Raw genomic sequence first — 15,261 nt, 5'->3', positions numbered from 1 at the left:
CTTCCAGGGAACGGCAAGGAGTGCATTAGCCTGTCCTTGTAGTGCAGAAATAAAACCGCTTACTTCTTTCCAAGGATTAGGTTTGTGTCTCTGGAACAGCAATTACTTATTTATAAAACTTAACCAGCCCCCTCGGGAAGCGCAGCGACCACCACGGAGGAACACGGACTGTCACATTGGCGAGATCTGTGCTGCAGACAAGCCCCTCGCCATGTCAGCTTTTATATATGTTGGACTTTGTTGTTTAATTTACAGTTTTATTTCGCATACATGAGACGGGCTCAATACAAACCCCGACGGACCAAATTACATAAAATATACTACTACAAGACTTGTTTACCTATAACATCACCACGGTTAAGGCTGGAACAAGTTTAAGTATTCCCGTAAGGTGACAGAATTTGGGGATCGGGCGTTCATCGGCTGAGAGGGGAGGGGGCTGCCCCGGGCAGATACCACCTCGGGGGGGGGGCGGGGGGGGGTGGGGGTGGCGGCGATGTTCCCGCCCTCCCCTTTGCCTCACACCCTGCCCGTCGTCGTCGTCCCGCCCCTCCGAGAACGGCGTTGAGCAGCCCCATCCGGGTCCCTGTCCCGCGAGCACCACGCGGGGGGAGCGCGCAGTTACACGAGGCTTCATGGCGGGGGGGGGGAGGGGAAGAAAGTGCAGGGCAGTGCGGATTGCTGGCGCGGTGACAGCTCGGAGACGCTCCAAGGCGCTGTTGTGCTTTGCTTTCTGTCGTTCCTGACAAGGCGTGTTCATGGTGGCTACCGAGGTTGAGCTGTACCGCCTCGACCACACCAGTACCTCGCCCCCCCCGAGGCACGATCGCTTGGTACGCGCCGGCGGTGCGGGTAGGGCGGCGCCTGTGTGACTCAGGCGCTGCCATTTTGAGGGGTCCGTGGTGGCTGCGCAGCTCCACTCTACGCTCGCTCCGTGCCGAGGCACAGGCACTCCCGCTCCCGCCGTCGATCTCGAGGACGTCCCGGGATCGCCTGGGCGAAAAGAGGCTCTCCTCAGCCCTTTCATCATTCTTCCCGGTCGTCCCGGTCCTCCTTCGACGCCGCTCCGGGATCTCCGGGCCCGCCGCCCTCCTCCGTAGGAGCCGCTAGCGCAGGGACAGCGTCCTCCTCCTTCCGCCGCCGTCGCCTCTTCCTCCTCCTCTCTCCGCCACCATTTCCCCACTCCCCGGGCCCGGGGCGCTGAGCTAGACTATGGGGACCAGGTCGGGGCCGAGCAGCGGCAGAGCGGGCGGCCCGGTCACCGTGTCCCCTGCGGCAGGGATGGGGGGGCTCCGCGGCTTCGTGGCTTTATCTTGACATGGCTCCTCTCCGTGCTGCCAGCACCGCCGCCTCCTCCTCCTCCTCCTCCACTGCTCCTCCTGCGCCCGCCGGCTGTGGGTAGCGAGCGGGCCACGGTCCCGGGCTCTTATCGGAGCCTCTCAGTCTCTTGCTTAACGGGGGGGGAAGCTTTGGGAGGGGTTCCTTTTTTTGTTTTTGTTTTCCTTTGGTTTTTGTTCCTTTCTCTCCAGAGAGAGAAGGGGGAGAAGTACTTATTCCCCCTCTTCTCCTTAACCTGGTCCGACGAATTTGCTAAACTAAAAACTTTTTAACCCCGACTAATCAAACACCTGGGGAGGGGAAAAAATGTCTGGAGAGAGGAAGAAAATAACCTGATAATTAGGGATTTGCCTTTTTTTCGGGGGAGGGTGATTTAGAGGTTTAATATTGCAACCTAGATTGCAATTTTTAAAAAAAAAAAAACAACTGAAAACCTCGCAAAAAATTCTGTCACCGAAAAGCAGGAGCAAAGCGCACTCCATGTTTTCCGAGTCGTGGCCATGAAGTGAGAGGGGAGAGAGGCGGTGCTGCTGTGGGTGTCTCGCTGCCCCGGGCGCGGCTGCCCTGTGTGCAGAGAGAAGCCGAAGGGAAAGCCAAGAGCGCCGGCCATGCACAGCCTCGGCTGACCGTGCTCGCAGCAGCAGAGATAGAGGGAAGGATCCCCCGGGGATCAGCAGCCCAGGGAGTGTATGAGGTGTCGGGGGATGTAGGGCTCTCCCACTGCTAGGGAGCCCGGGTTTGGGGCACCGATTCAGGTTTAAGTCTCTCGGTGAGATTATACGGTCCTTTGAACCCCTGTCCGCCCCTTGTCCACGGCCATCATGATCCCTCTCCTCTTCGGCAGCAGTAGCCTCAGGGCAATGATGAGCAGGATGAAGTTAGAAATGACTCCACTGTCTGTTCTCTTTGCTCCCCTGCAAACCAGCGCTGTGTTGTCTGTAGTTGATTTTGTTGTTGTTGGCGGCAGAGAAATGTCATACTTCCCGGGTTGTGCACTCCTCCTTTGCACCCTTTTCTCTGCTCTCCACCAAGTTTAATAATTCTAAAGAAAAAGACAGGCAACATAGCAATAGTGGAAAGCTGAGAATAATAATCAGTAGAGTCATGGATCTGGCTGGGGTAAAACGCAATTTGTAATTTCAGCTTCGGGTTTTTTTTTTTGTAAGCAGAGCAAAAGTACCCCCCATGGATTGGGCTTGTGCGAGTTGCTTTTTATTGTACACATAAATTGTGATAAGATTTGTTTGGGGTTTGTTTTCTTTTTTTTTTTTTTTTCTTTTTTATTTCTTTTTTTTTTTCCTTTCATTCCTACCCACTTATTCCTGCGGCTAAACTGTTCAAATTTTTCTCTTCGAAATTCTTTGGGGTTTTTTTTCTTGATTTATTGTAAAACCTCTTGTCCAGCCATGGCTGGACAACAACTTTCTTTGTTTCTTGACCCCTCCAATACGACATTCTCGTAAAATATTGCCTGAGGTGCGGTTTTGGGTTACATTAGCGTTTGATCTATTCAGTTGTATTAGCAGGAATCAAACGACTTGTTTCTGTTGTACTTAAGTCTTACGAAAAGGTGCCCATAGTTTAGCGACAGTTTCCAAAGGCTTTAGTACCACCTGTATTACAAAATGGGGGACCCAAACTCCCGGAAGAAACAAGCTCTGAACAGACTTCGTGCTCAGCTTAGAAAGAAAAAAGAATCTTTAGCTGACCAGTTTGACTTCAAGATGTACATTGCCTTCGTGTTCAAAGACAAGGTAACTTGGTTTTAAAGTGCGTCTGTCTCTCCGTTTGCTGCGTTTTAGGTGTTCTGTGCAAGATCCTGCTGCCTGATTGCATCAAATGTTTTAGCCTTAACAAATTCCATTGACTTTTTAATTTTTTTTAATTGCTAGTTGCTATAATATTTACTTAGTTTATTTTTGTCATTTTGGCTCTTTGTATTTTGTGGTTTTGTAACGCAGAGGATTCCAGTACCTCATTAAGTAGTTACTTGGTAACTTCTGTATTGGATAGATATTTTTCAAAGTTAACAGTATTACTCGTTAAGCCTAATTGGGGTCTCACCCGCTCAATTGCTGGCTGTGAGCAGTTGAGCTGTGAACGGAATCTGGCTGGGGCGATTGCCGAGTATGTTTGTCTGATGAAAGCAAAAAGGAAGACCTGGGGAGGAGTCGCAAGATGTGATGTGTAAATGGCCCAAGTGCGCAGGCACATGTGGAACTGCTGCTGTCATTTTGAAAGGAGTGGGGAGGGCAAAGAGTAAATCCTCATTTGCTTGGCTGCCTCCTCTGCTGCTGGATGCTGCACGTTTGGGTGGGGAACTGGGTGTTTCTGAAACCCCCTATAAACCCGCAGTTGTGGGAGAGTTCTTATCCACAGAACGTTAAAAAAAGTAGGTATTTATAGGAAGTGAATGTGCTGAAAAATGATGAGGAAGTGAAGATAGAAGCAAATGGCAGCAGAGTACGTATACACAAAATGGATGTAGATGAGCACTGAAATAGTTTAATCCCTCAGGTGTATAGTTTTTGCATTTGCTGTAATAATTAGTTATGTTAAATGAAGACTTTTACTTGAAAAGCTTCTTTAAAATTCCTATTTGCTTGTCGGCTCTAGTGCAAGCAGAGATGGATATATTGGGGTATAATTTCTGGCTACTGTCACAGTAACATAAAAATTAATGTTTAAGCAGTGGCAACAATTAGATTTTCTTAGATGACACAGCTTTAACTCTTTTAGTTGAACATTGATACTACTTTTTGGTTGCTTTGTAGAAATTCATTCAGATACTTGTTTTAAATCCTGTTATATTTGCTTATGTCACAGTGAATTGAAGATATCCATACCAATTTGCCTAAAACAGGAGTTTAGCTTAAGTTAGCTTGGTCAGCAAGCCTCGTATCTATGTTCTGATGGGGGGAAGTGGAGCATTATTTGGTAAAATATACTTTGTCTCTTAAGTAGGTCAGGACTTCTAATGAGCTGTAAGAAAGCTGTTAGAAACTGTCCTGGTGGCATACAACTTTAGTGATTTTACATTCTCATAATGTTTTGGCTTTGCTTAAGAGATGTTGAAATATTTGTAGTGAGTATAAAAGTTATTTAGCAAATGATAATACTCCTTTGAGGAGATTATAGCTAAGTTCAGATGGGATGTCAATCACCTGCTGCCACCAAATGTGGCATTGAAAGATTTTGCTTTTTATAAAAGACCAACTGTAAAAAATTGACAAGGAGAAGTGTTATTTAAATGATATTAGCAGAGAAAAGCTTGCAGAGGTTCTTAGTCATCCCAAAATCACGTACTTGAAAAAGGGGAAATTCTGTTAATGTTTAGATAGAATTTTAGTCTTTGCAAGATTGATACGGCAAAAACCTGTTCAACTTTTATAAAAGTTGTCAGTCTGATTCTGTTTAATTTATAATTTCTGCATGTAAGTTTTAGTGTGGTTTGTGTCAAAGTCCTAGCTTGTGTAATGTGTACATTTGTACAGAAAATGACATTTTACCTATATTACCTGTAGTTTCCTAAGAAGGATTGGTAATCTGTGCTTTTTTTAGAAGAAAAAGTCAGCGCTTTTTGAAGTGTCTGAAGTGATACCAGTCATGACCAATAACTATGAAGAAAATATCCTGAAAGGTGTGCGGGATTCCAGCTATTCTTTGGAAAGTTCCTTAGAGCTTCTGCAGAAGGATGTAGTACAGCTCCATGCACCCCGCTACCAGTCTATGCGCAGGGTAAGGCTCCTTTCTACACTTGCTGAATTACACTTTTTCAACAGTTGTGCTTTTCCTTCCAAATCTTAAGGCCAATCCTGCCTTTTTGTTTTCTTATTTGCTGCATGAGGGCTCTGTGGGCCTGTGTTTATGGGGTCTAGTTCGAAGGGTAGCAATGGGGTAATTACAGTTCTGAAACTGTTAAAATATGTAATTCCTTAAGCTTTACCTTTCATTCAGAGATGTGCCTCAGGAATTGTATCTTCTTGCCATCTTTGTCCTTTAGAAGGCAAGCGTTAATAATTCTTGCAACAACTCCTGTACAACTAATTGATTTTGCTTTATGAATATTGGAAGACAGTCTTTGCTCCTGTTTTCTTAATGTTGTAGTTTATATTAAGTGGATACTGATACTAAAATCCAGTGGAAAGCAAGGAAGGCTTCAGTTGTGATATGAATAATACAAATGGAAAATCAAACAGATAGTGTATAAGTATCACCTCTAAAGTAGGTACCCATATAGATAAGTTGCTTATCTGTGTCTTTTGAGCACTGGAGGGAATGTAAATACAGAACTTTGCTGCTCACAGGATGTGATCGGCTGTACCCAGGAGATGGACTTCATTCTATGGCCTCGAAATGATATTGAGAAGATAGTCTGTCTCCTGTTCTCTCGGTGGAAGGGATCTGATGAACCCTTTAGGCCTGTTCAGGTATTTGGTTTTGGGTTTTGTCTTCAGTAACTAACTTACTCCTGGAGTGAGTGTTCTCTTTAATCAATAAGATATGCAAGTTCTGTGGATGTTAGAAAAATATGCTGTCTGCTTTTATTTATAAAGTAGTCAGTGTTCTGAATGCCAAATTCTGCCTCCTATCTTCATGCACCATTGCATTAGCCCTTCCAAAATGTAAGTTTCCAAAGGGCCTTTGCAAATGACATGTATGTATAAATGCATACAGTGTGTTTGTATTTGTATGAGTGGATTAGATGTGCCTCTTAGTACAACTGAATCTTTATGTAAATGTGATGGTGTTATTAAGGTTCTGTCACTATTCCAAATTGCTGTACTTGATTGGATGGAAGAGTGAGATGGATGGAACCCTTTGCATTATAATTTTGCCTAGAAATTGTTGCACAGGGATCTTCTGCCGCAGGAAGGTAAATTGGATTTTATATATGCTGTAGGTGAAGTTGTATCTTTGAGTTGCTAATACGGCATTGCAATGGCTGATGTCAGTGCTGGCAGAATGAAATTAGCGGATGCTTTAAAATGCGTCAAGACACTGCCATGGCCCCCACTTTCTGCTTTTCAGAATAGATCCAAAAAGGAAGAACAGAAGTTGTTGTAAAGCCCCAGACCGAAGGAAAGTAATTGGTTGCACATGAGCTTTATCTTAAAAAATATTTTATTCTCCTCCCTGATACCATGCAGGCCAAGTTTGAATTTCATCATGGTGACTATGAAAAACAGTTTCTGCATGTTCTGAGCCGAAAGGACAAGACTGGAATTGTTGTCAACAACCCTAACCAGTCAGTGTTTCTCTTCATTGACAGACAGCACTTGCAGGTAAGCTTCTTTTGTCCTTGTCTTAACAGGTGTATTTTAATCACAAAAAGCTTTTTCTTCTTGGGAACATCAGTGATTTTGCTGTGAGGTACTCAAGTAGAAAAACTGATCATGCATTTGTGATTGCATTTTGGCAGTTTCAGTAGAAACTTACGCTATAAATAGGACTCATACGTACAGAAACTTACTGTGGGCTACATATGTGTTCACATGGAATTAATGTTCCTGTATTGAAAATTAAATAAGTTCTAAAATAGGTGTAACTGTATTTAAGAAAAATTAAAGTATTGGTTTGGTTTGGGTGTCAGTAGAAAAATAATTCAAGTGAAGAATGAACAAAATTGTGAAACCGTTTTATGCATTAGAGTTTGCAGACTAATTTTAAGCTCAGGCTGTTTATATGTATGAAATAGTGAATTTTAAACATCTTGGGGGGGGTCAGTCATCTGCCTATTAGTCATGAGTTAACTTCTAGGCTTAATACATTTTCTTTGGGTTTTCTTTTCCTCTAGACTCCAAAAAACAAAGCTACAATCTTCAAGTTATGCAGCATCTGCCTGTACCTGCCACAGGAGCAGCTCACTCACTGGACGGTTGGTACCATAGAGGATCACCTCCGTCCTTACATGCCAGAGTAAGGTACTGGCCAGCAAAATGGGGAAGATCACAGAATGCAGCAGTGGATTTTCACTTTCCTCACCACTTTATTCTTTCAGAATTTAGAAGAAAATGGACTCATGTTCAGAACACTGTACATTGTGAAACTTGATCATCCTGGATTTTTTTAATCATTTGTATCTCAGAACTTTGCAGTTTTTTTTTTTAGATGTTTTCTGCATGGACCTTGTGAAAGAGAGGATGCTCTGCACACTTCTGCACTGCATCAGCATCTTACTAAAATGTGAAATGAAGGGACTGTACATTGAAACAAATGTATGTGAAAGCACAAGGTGATCATTTGTGGTGGTGTTCCCATTTGTGCTGGTCATGCCCCCTAACATCTCTAATGTTAACCATCAGTATTTTGAGGGTGAGAAGTGAATGTAACGGGTATAAAAGCCTTATAGCTTTGCTGTTAATGATTGTATCGAAGAGCACTATCATACATTCTAATGAACGAAGAAGTGGCTATTACAATAGGAAGTAAGTGTGGGAAAGAAATCTTAAAAAAAAAAAAAAAGCATCTCATTTAATGTATAGGCATTTTTTGCCTCTCTTATTTTGCTGGGCCATGTCTTAAGTTTACTGGCACTTTCGTTTTGGATCTCTTTCCCCAAGTTGCTGTATAACTGTATGAAGGTATTCTTTTGAGTTGGATGCATTTATACAGATGAGGCAGACCTGGAGTCTGAAGTTGCTAAAGCAGCTCAAAAAAAGGTAAAATAATAGCTGCAGAAACAATATTGGTAGAGGATTATTTTTTCTTGAGAGTTGAGACTTGTAAACTTGCAGGTGAACTGTGCAGGAAATACTGGTTTCTAAAACATTTCTTATGGAAAAACCCATCGAGGTTTTTTTTGTTTTTTTCTTTTTTTTTTTTCCTTTTGGAATAGACATTATAAACCAATGTAAAATAGTGTTTGGAGTGTCAAAAGTTGGTTCTGACAGAACATTTTAAGATTGTGCAATGATAAAAGGAAGACTACTGTATAGTTTTGATGACAAAGGCGGCTCTGCTTAAGGGTTGAGTACTTTACTGGAGTAAAACTGCATAAGCCTACTCCCTTTGGATAAAACTAGTGCTTACCTGTTTAAAACTTGTATTTAGCTTTTGTTTGGAATTGGAAGAAATTGGAAATTAAATAAATTAGGTGAAAGATGGCTGGTTTTATTTATGGAAATCCTGTTAATTGAATCTTAGCATCATCTTGCATTTTAAGAGTGTCACCCACTACAAACTGAAAATGTTAAAATGTTATCAGCAAAGATCAGTGTCAAAGGTGTTCTTGCAAATGTGGGCCATTATGTTTTGAAAAGTACCGGCAGAAATAAGTCAGAAATAATGGCACTACTAGTATCTTACTATATTGGTACAGAAGTTTTCTTACTTCCTTGGTTATAAGGTCCTACCCTTCTAAGGTGATAATATGAAACACTCCTAGAAAAACACCACCTTGAAAGCTCCAACTTCACTTTCATAGTTGCCTTAAGTTACAAAGAAATACTTGAAAGTGCTGTTCTTCAGAATGCTAAGACTTTCTAAAATATTTAGTAATTAAACCATACCTGCTAATAGTACTGAAAATTTCTCAACTTTAAGTGCCTCTTTGAATGATCTGTAAGACATGCTACAAAATGTCCACATGAAGCTTGAACTAAGTTTCATAGAGTCTGGAACATCAAAGTTTCAGGAGTTTAGAGTTTACTTCTGAAATGCCATCCTTTGTTCTTAATTTGTCATTTTGGACATCTCACCACAGTAAAAACAGGACTGTAGTTACCTTGATTAGCAAACAAGTGACAGTTCTTGCATTAGGAATTTTGGTTTTCTTCAATCCGGTTTCTCTTAGAAGCCTCAAGATACTGGCCTGAGTGGCTGTGTACAGTGCTTTCCAAATGTCAGCAATCATACAGATTTTAACTTTAATTCTCTGCATTACAGGAAACAACCTGTTCCATTTAATTCCTTTTTAGTTCTGTACAGGGTGCATAAGACAGGCTGCTCATTTGTTCCTCATGACAAACCATACCATGCTTCCATGGGAGAACACAGGATTAGAGGAAACATAAAAATTGGAAAACTAATTTTGTTAAATGTGGTCTATACTACCCAGCTAGCACACCTTATGCTTTTGCTGTGCTATTAGAGTGAGTTGAGAACCATCTGCATTGTCTAAGTAGTGGGGAAAAAAAGATGAAGGGGACCAACAAGTTTCAGAGCATGAGAATGTTGGGGAATACGTGAGTTTGTTCTTGTATTGCTTGGCATCTTTGAAGAATTTCTCTCCCTTTGAACAGGATGGCTTTTGAGGGAAGATACTCAAATCTTGTTCCACTCTTTCTCAATGGAACTTCCAGTTCAATCTCAATTCTTCCACTAAGTTACTTCAGCAAAATGCCCTTCAGAAGTGAATGGAAGTAGCTCATAATATCTAGCTCTTGGTTTCAGGCCCTTTTTATATCAGCTTAATGGCTTTTTTGTAGTCAATTTTTGAAACGTAGGTTTTATCTCACAAAAACTAGTTTTCCAAAGCACAATTTGTGATGGTGTGTGCCTCATTTTTGGAGCTGTTTGTAAATACAGAAAGGCTCTCTTATAAGAATTTTAGTTACTTCCTACTGTTAGATTGTTGTGTGGTTCCCTTGGACATACTAATACCAAGAATTGAAATACACTCAACATTGTACCCGAGTATGAGACTTTAACCAGACTGTTGCTTAAGGACTTGGTAAGTGCCAAGGGGGCAGGGATAAATTAAGTAGACAGAAGACCATTAAATGTTAAATGCACCTCAGTGAATTGTCTGGTGAAGGGAAGCCTGTGTCAGGTGCTTCCTGGATGATGAGCAGCTTCTTAAATGTTACAGTCTGTACATGACTATCAAACTTCTTCAGCTGCACAAGAGTTACCAAAATACGGTAAGATGGACAGAACTGCTGTACAAGTACTGCTGAAATTTAACAGGCCTGTAGTTAGCTTGCAGTTGATGTCCTTTGTTGTGTCTGTCTCAAAGTATAAATTCCCTCTCAAAAGCTATTTTACAGCTTTAGTGTTTATTTTATAAACATGAAAATTGATCTGCTAAGTGATATACCAGGTAGTAGAAACACACTGGGATTAGTCAGTGCTTCTCTTTAAAAAAGGAAGAAATTGGTTAATCAATTGGTTACTAATGTCCGAGCATTGAAAGTTTTAGATCAAAGGCACTGATCTCTCGGTGCAAGTATTTTTTCATTGCAAAATGTCTGTTAGAAAAACAGCAGGTGGAAAGAGGAAAATGGAACTTGTAAAATGACCTAGACTTTTAAAAAATTGACATTTCTAAAAGACCTACTTGATTGTTCTTTTAAAATACTGTAGTGCAGGCCGATCCTCAGGTTTGTAAGTGGCTATGGTCCTTGGGAATGACCACATTGTTTCCTTGACACAACAAGTGCAATGTGTTAGTTTTGGAATTACTTTAAAATGTCATATAAATGCCATAAATGCTTGGTCCTTGCACATACTTGCAGCTTGTGAGCTCTGCAGGCATCCTTCCCTTCCCACCACTGTTCTTCTGCCAGGAGAACACTTTTTTTGCACTTCTGTGCTGAGTCATTCAGTCATTTAGTACTTGCAGTTACTGAACACCAACTTATGTTGAATCAGGATCTAGTGGGTTGAGCAGTTAAGAGTCACTGAAGGGTTTTTTGCCTTTTAATAGTGAGATTAGTCTAATGGACTGTTGGAGGCTTCATTTAATATTACATTAACATTACTGCCATTGAGTGTGATAGTTGAAGTCAAGTATGAGTAGAGTACATTTGCATTCACTAAGCAGATAGACATATAATGTGAGTTTACTTAATTGCTATTTACTTTTATTAGCCTGGAAAATCATCGCAGATTTTTCATTTTACATTTATTGCAGCAGTAAATTCACAAGCTGTGTAAGCCTACAGATTCTGGAACAGCTTTCTGGAGTGAAGTAATGAGACAAAACATTAAAAGCCTTTAGGTCTGTGGCAGTAGGTGCTGCTTTCTGCTTTGTGCACTACAGCTGGGAGGGAGCTGACAAGGCTCACTGGGTAGTGCAGATGCTGTGGAGGGAGGGCTGTATCAGCTCTACAGGTTAACTGAAGCTAAGTGTAATTTCTCTTCTGCTTGGGTGACTGAAATGCTTTTTAGGGCTAAAGATATCTGTGGCCTACTTCTGCTTGGAAAGGATTTACATATGGAAAGGTCCCTTAATTTAAGGACAATTACTGTATGCTAGAGCACCTACCAAACAAATTGCTCTTCTGGATTCCTGAAATCTATTCAAGCAGCCACTGCTTTTAAGCAAAAGAAATCAAAGATGCAGAATTTGACTACAGTGTTACAAGCCCCAGGTACTGTCTTAGTAAACAAAAATAAGGGTATTTTTGTTTGGTTAATTCCTTTTTCAGTTTTTTTTTTTTTTTTTTCCTGAAGGATAACAAATGTGTCTTGTTTGATAAAAGCTGGCGGGTAATTTAATCACTTTTAGGCAATAACTGTATATGCTGTTGTGTCCCATAACCATGGCAGCTTGGGATCCTGGTCTGGTGGTAGCAGTGGTTCAGTGAAGGCACTGCAGAATCCTGAAGGTGATAATCATCATCTTGGCCCTGAACTCAAGTAGCAAAATAGGCATCTAAATGGTGTTTTTTTAATTGCCATGGACAATGAGGTAAGGTTTGGGGGGGGTTCTGGCTAAATTTTTATTTTTGCAGATGGAAATTCTAAAATTGTGAATGATATCATGCAGTTGGAAATTCTTCCGTATGCCCTGGCAGTGGCTCAGAGCCAGTCAGTGAAGCTGAAGAGATTTGAACTGCTGTTCAGAACAGTTACTTAACAGCCTAAGTCACCTCACATCCCTGCACTCCGTGCCCTATCCCTGTTAGGTGGTGGTTTGTGAATTTGAGAATTGTAAACCAACAGCTCAGCCATGAGACCTCTGATGGGTGCCTTGACCTAAAAGACTTACAAGGAGTTCTGATAGTTCGACACTTGTTTCAGCAGTGACACCTTCTCCCTAGTTTATCACTGACATCTTCCCAAGAGCTGGAATCCCTAATGACTAAACACCTTCTCACAGCATCTTAATCTCTGTGATCTTGTATCTGCCCTGATTAGCATCTGGACCCCTGGTTTCAAATGCCAGTGGGAACAAGTCTGTTTTGATGCCTTATTTTCTCAAGGCATCTGTAAAGCACAGCTGCACATGGTGCAAGCCTGTGGGTGTCAGTCTGAATGCATTTGTGCAATAGCAGTGATGTGAAACCAGCATGAAACACTTGGCTGGACAGGGTACTGCATGGAGAAGCTGAAGTTACTTTCACAGAGAGACAAACTGTTCAACATTTCATACCACTATGGGGTTTCCATAAGAACAGGCATCTAGACATGAAGTATAATTTGGGTGTTTGGTATATTTAAAAGAAAAAGGCCCAAACACAACAAACTGCAATATGGGAGGGGTGGTCTCATTTTTAGCTGTGACAATATGGAACTTGCAGTTGTCTGTCACCTATGGGATATGTAATCTGGTATACTACTAAGACTCACAAGATGAGCTCATGAAATCACTTTATTTGATTGCTTGCAAGGGAATTATGCCTAAATTTGCAGTGATGGAACCAGGTCAACCCACAGGAGGTCTGTCCTGATGCCAGGTGGAGCCATGTACCATTTGTCCTTATTACAGTAATTTGTTGCCATTTTGAGATTCAGCTAAGGTAAGATACAGATTTTTCAACATGTAGGTTAGAGTGAGATCAGTTAAGAACACTTACATGTATTAAGTCTGATGCTTGACAGTTTATTCTGCATGCTAGGCAAGCTCAGTGGTGTCAGTTCCTTCTAAGATCATCTCTGTGCCTGAGTTCGGTTGTAAAATAAATTACGAGGTCAACATGCTGCTGCTGGTGAGGGATAACAGACAAGGTTGTCTTAAAATAATCTATTTAATTAACTGCTGCTGAAATAACTGGCCTGCATATCAATGATGTCCCCCTTATTAATTAGGCAGTACTAAAATACTGTGTTGAATAGCCTGCTGTAAGGGAGAAGAGAATTCACTTGTTATTTCAGGAAGGTTTATTTCTGTTTCTCTCTCAGCCTGCAACAGTCCCTGTCGGTCAGCCTGAAACAGGCTTGAATGGAAACAGGAGGATACTGTTGTTTCCGTGATGAGGTTTGCCACTCTCAATTGGCCTGAACGCTTTTCAGTTGTAATTATGTAGATATGATGAATGCTAAGTGATAGAATGGGACCAGTTAACTGTGATAGGTTCCTGAGGCAGCCAGTGCTGATTGAGGGAAGTCGTGTTAAGTTGCAGTGGGACCGCTACACGAGGACAGAGTGGCCCCAGCATGTAGAGCTAAAAGTGTTCTCAATATTTCGGCATTTATTGAATTTGGCATCTCCTTCATTCTCACCCTCTGCCTTTTATTTCAGGTAATAGTTAAAATTGCTCTTGTGTTCTAGTGAGGGGAATGGGTTTATAGCAATTGGAGGGGAGCGGTTTTAACTATTTTCTTGCACTCTACTGCATGAGTAACCTACATAAGAAAACTGGTAAACTTAAGAATGAATAAATTAAGAATGAGAAATTCACTGGACAGAGACTCTCACAACTTTTTGGAGATGATATTGCATAAGTGAATGAGAAAAAATCTGGAGATGCCAGAACATGTTGATAGAAAGATAACCAGGGCAGTAATTGCCAGTCAGTAGTCAGTAAGTGCAGCCAGTTGCTTTGATGCATCCTCTCTGCTCATCCAGTTAATCGCAGAGGAACTGGAGATGTTTAAGTCTAAGAGCGCGGCAGGCTGAGGGAGCTGTAAAGTGAGAATTTCATACAGTGAAGCATCTAGTTCTGATGAGCAAAGATTTGAAACAAAAAAGGTTACTGCTGTAGTAGGCACCTTTGCAGAACTGTTTCAGCAAAGCATTGTGCTTTTTTAAATGGGATTCAGGGATGATTTCTGAGTGTGCATGCAAGTACTGGGGGACAACCAATTATGAGTGTACTGCTAAAGAGAGGATGCTACCAACGAAAGTTCAACTAGCCACAGCTACACACTGTGTACACACGTACACTGTGTATGATTCTGAGGCAGCCCCTGAGAAAAAGCTTTTCTGAGAATGTATATACCATGAAAAACGGTTCTAAACTTGCAGCTAAAATTCATGCTGGTAGCCTGAGCCCACTGTAGATATTTTTTAGAGGAGTTCCACTGAAGGGTTAGCTATCCACTCATACTAGTTGTTTAAAAGTAATTTTGGAAAGATTAATGACACATTAGTAGACTTGTATGAGTTTGTATTGAAAATCAGTCTGCATGAACAGGTCACCTAATTCATTGAAAATTCTTTAGGTTTAGGAATGCACAGAAGAAAACCTGAACTGCTCATCACAACAGTCAAATGACTGAAGACAGTAAGTCAACTTCCACAACAAAAAGGGCTTATACATGCCCTTTAAAAGTGCAGATTAGCTTTTTGCTAGAGGAGAAAAACATGCACTACATATGTAGCATGCTGTTCTTACTACAGCTTGATAGCCTTACCATGGATTGTTTGTCAACAGTTTGAAGAAAGCAGTTAAGCCTGTTCACAACAGTGCAAGAGGGGCCCAGGCTTCAGCTAACTCTACCACATTCAACCCAGGTCAGATAATCTACAGCCTTAGCCTGATTGAAAGCTCACCAAAATTACTTTTTTACATTTGTAACACGCAGCTGATGGATTTTAAACAAATATAACCATAACCTCAGGTAGGGAGAGGTGGAAATATCCCACATGATATAACTATATTTTCTCACATTCAGGGATCAGAGGGAGACGATGACATCTCAGGTGAATTTGTGTACAAGGCTTCCACCAGACCCTCCCTCAAACACTCCATGTTGGCATGCTTTTACTTAGTGCAAAGAGGCTACAAAATTATGAAACAATCTTAAAAAAGG

The 15,261-nt window shown here is 41.4% G+C and overlaps 1 protein-coding gene across 1 annotated transcript; it reads left to right on the top strand.

The window, feature by feature from the left end:
- Positions 1 to 366: 366 nt before the first annotated feature.
- Positions 367 to 8,444, top strand: C1H6orf62 (chromosome 1 C6orf62 homolog). Its single transcript, XM_023921684.2, has 5 exons — positions 367 to 3,092; positions 4,900 to 5,076; positions 5,646 to 5,768; positions 6,489 to 6,623; positions 7,136 to 8,444. The coding sequence occupies exons 1-5, from the start codon at positions 2,964 to 2,966 to the stop codon at positions 7,259 to 7,261; spliced, it is 690 nt and encodes a 229-aa protein (XP_023777452.1). The 5' UTR covers positions 367 to 2,963; the 3' UTR covers positions 7,262 to 8,444.
- The last annotated feature ends 6,817 nt before the right edge of the window (positions 8,445 to 15,261 follow it).

Source organism: Cyanistes caeruleus, chromosome 1 (assembly GCF_971803275.1).
Source record: "Cyanistes caeruleus chromosome 1, bCyaCae1.hap1.1, whole genome shotgun sequence".
Classification (NCBI taxonomy): Eukaryota; Metazoa; Chordata; class Aves; order Passeriformes; family Paridae; genus Cyanistes; species Cyanistes caeruleus.
Note: the sequence above shows the minus strand (reverse complement) of the source record. Positions and strands in the feature narration are given on the sequence as shown.

Bases quoted from the DNA above. Each gene is read 5' to 3' on its own strand.
- C1H6orf62 (XM_023921684.2), top strand. From the start codon at position 2,964: ATGGGGGACCCAAACTCCCGGAAGAAACAAGCTCTGAACAGACTTCGT. The intron at 3,093-4,899 runs GTAACTTGGTTT...TGCTTTTTTTAG, and splicing joins CCTTCGTGTTCAAAGACAAG to AAGAAAAAGTCAGCGCTTTT. The intron at 6,624-7,135 runs GTAAGCTTCTTT...CTTTTCCTCTAG, and splicing joins TTGACAGACAGCACTTGCAG to ACTCCAAAAAACAAAGCTAC.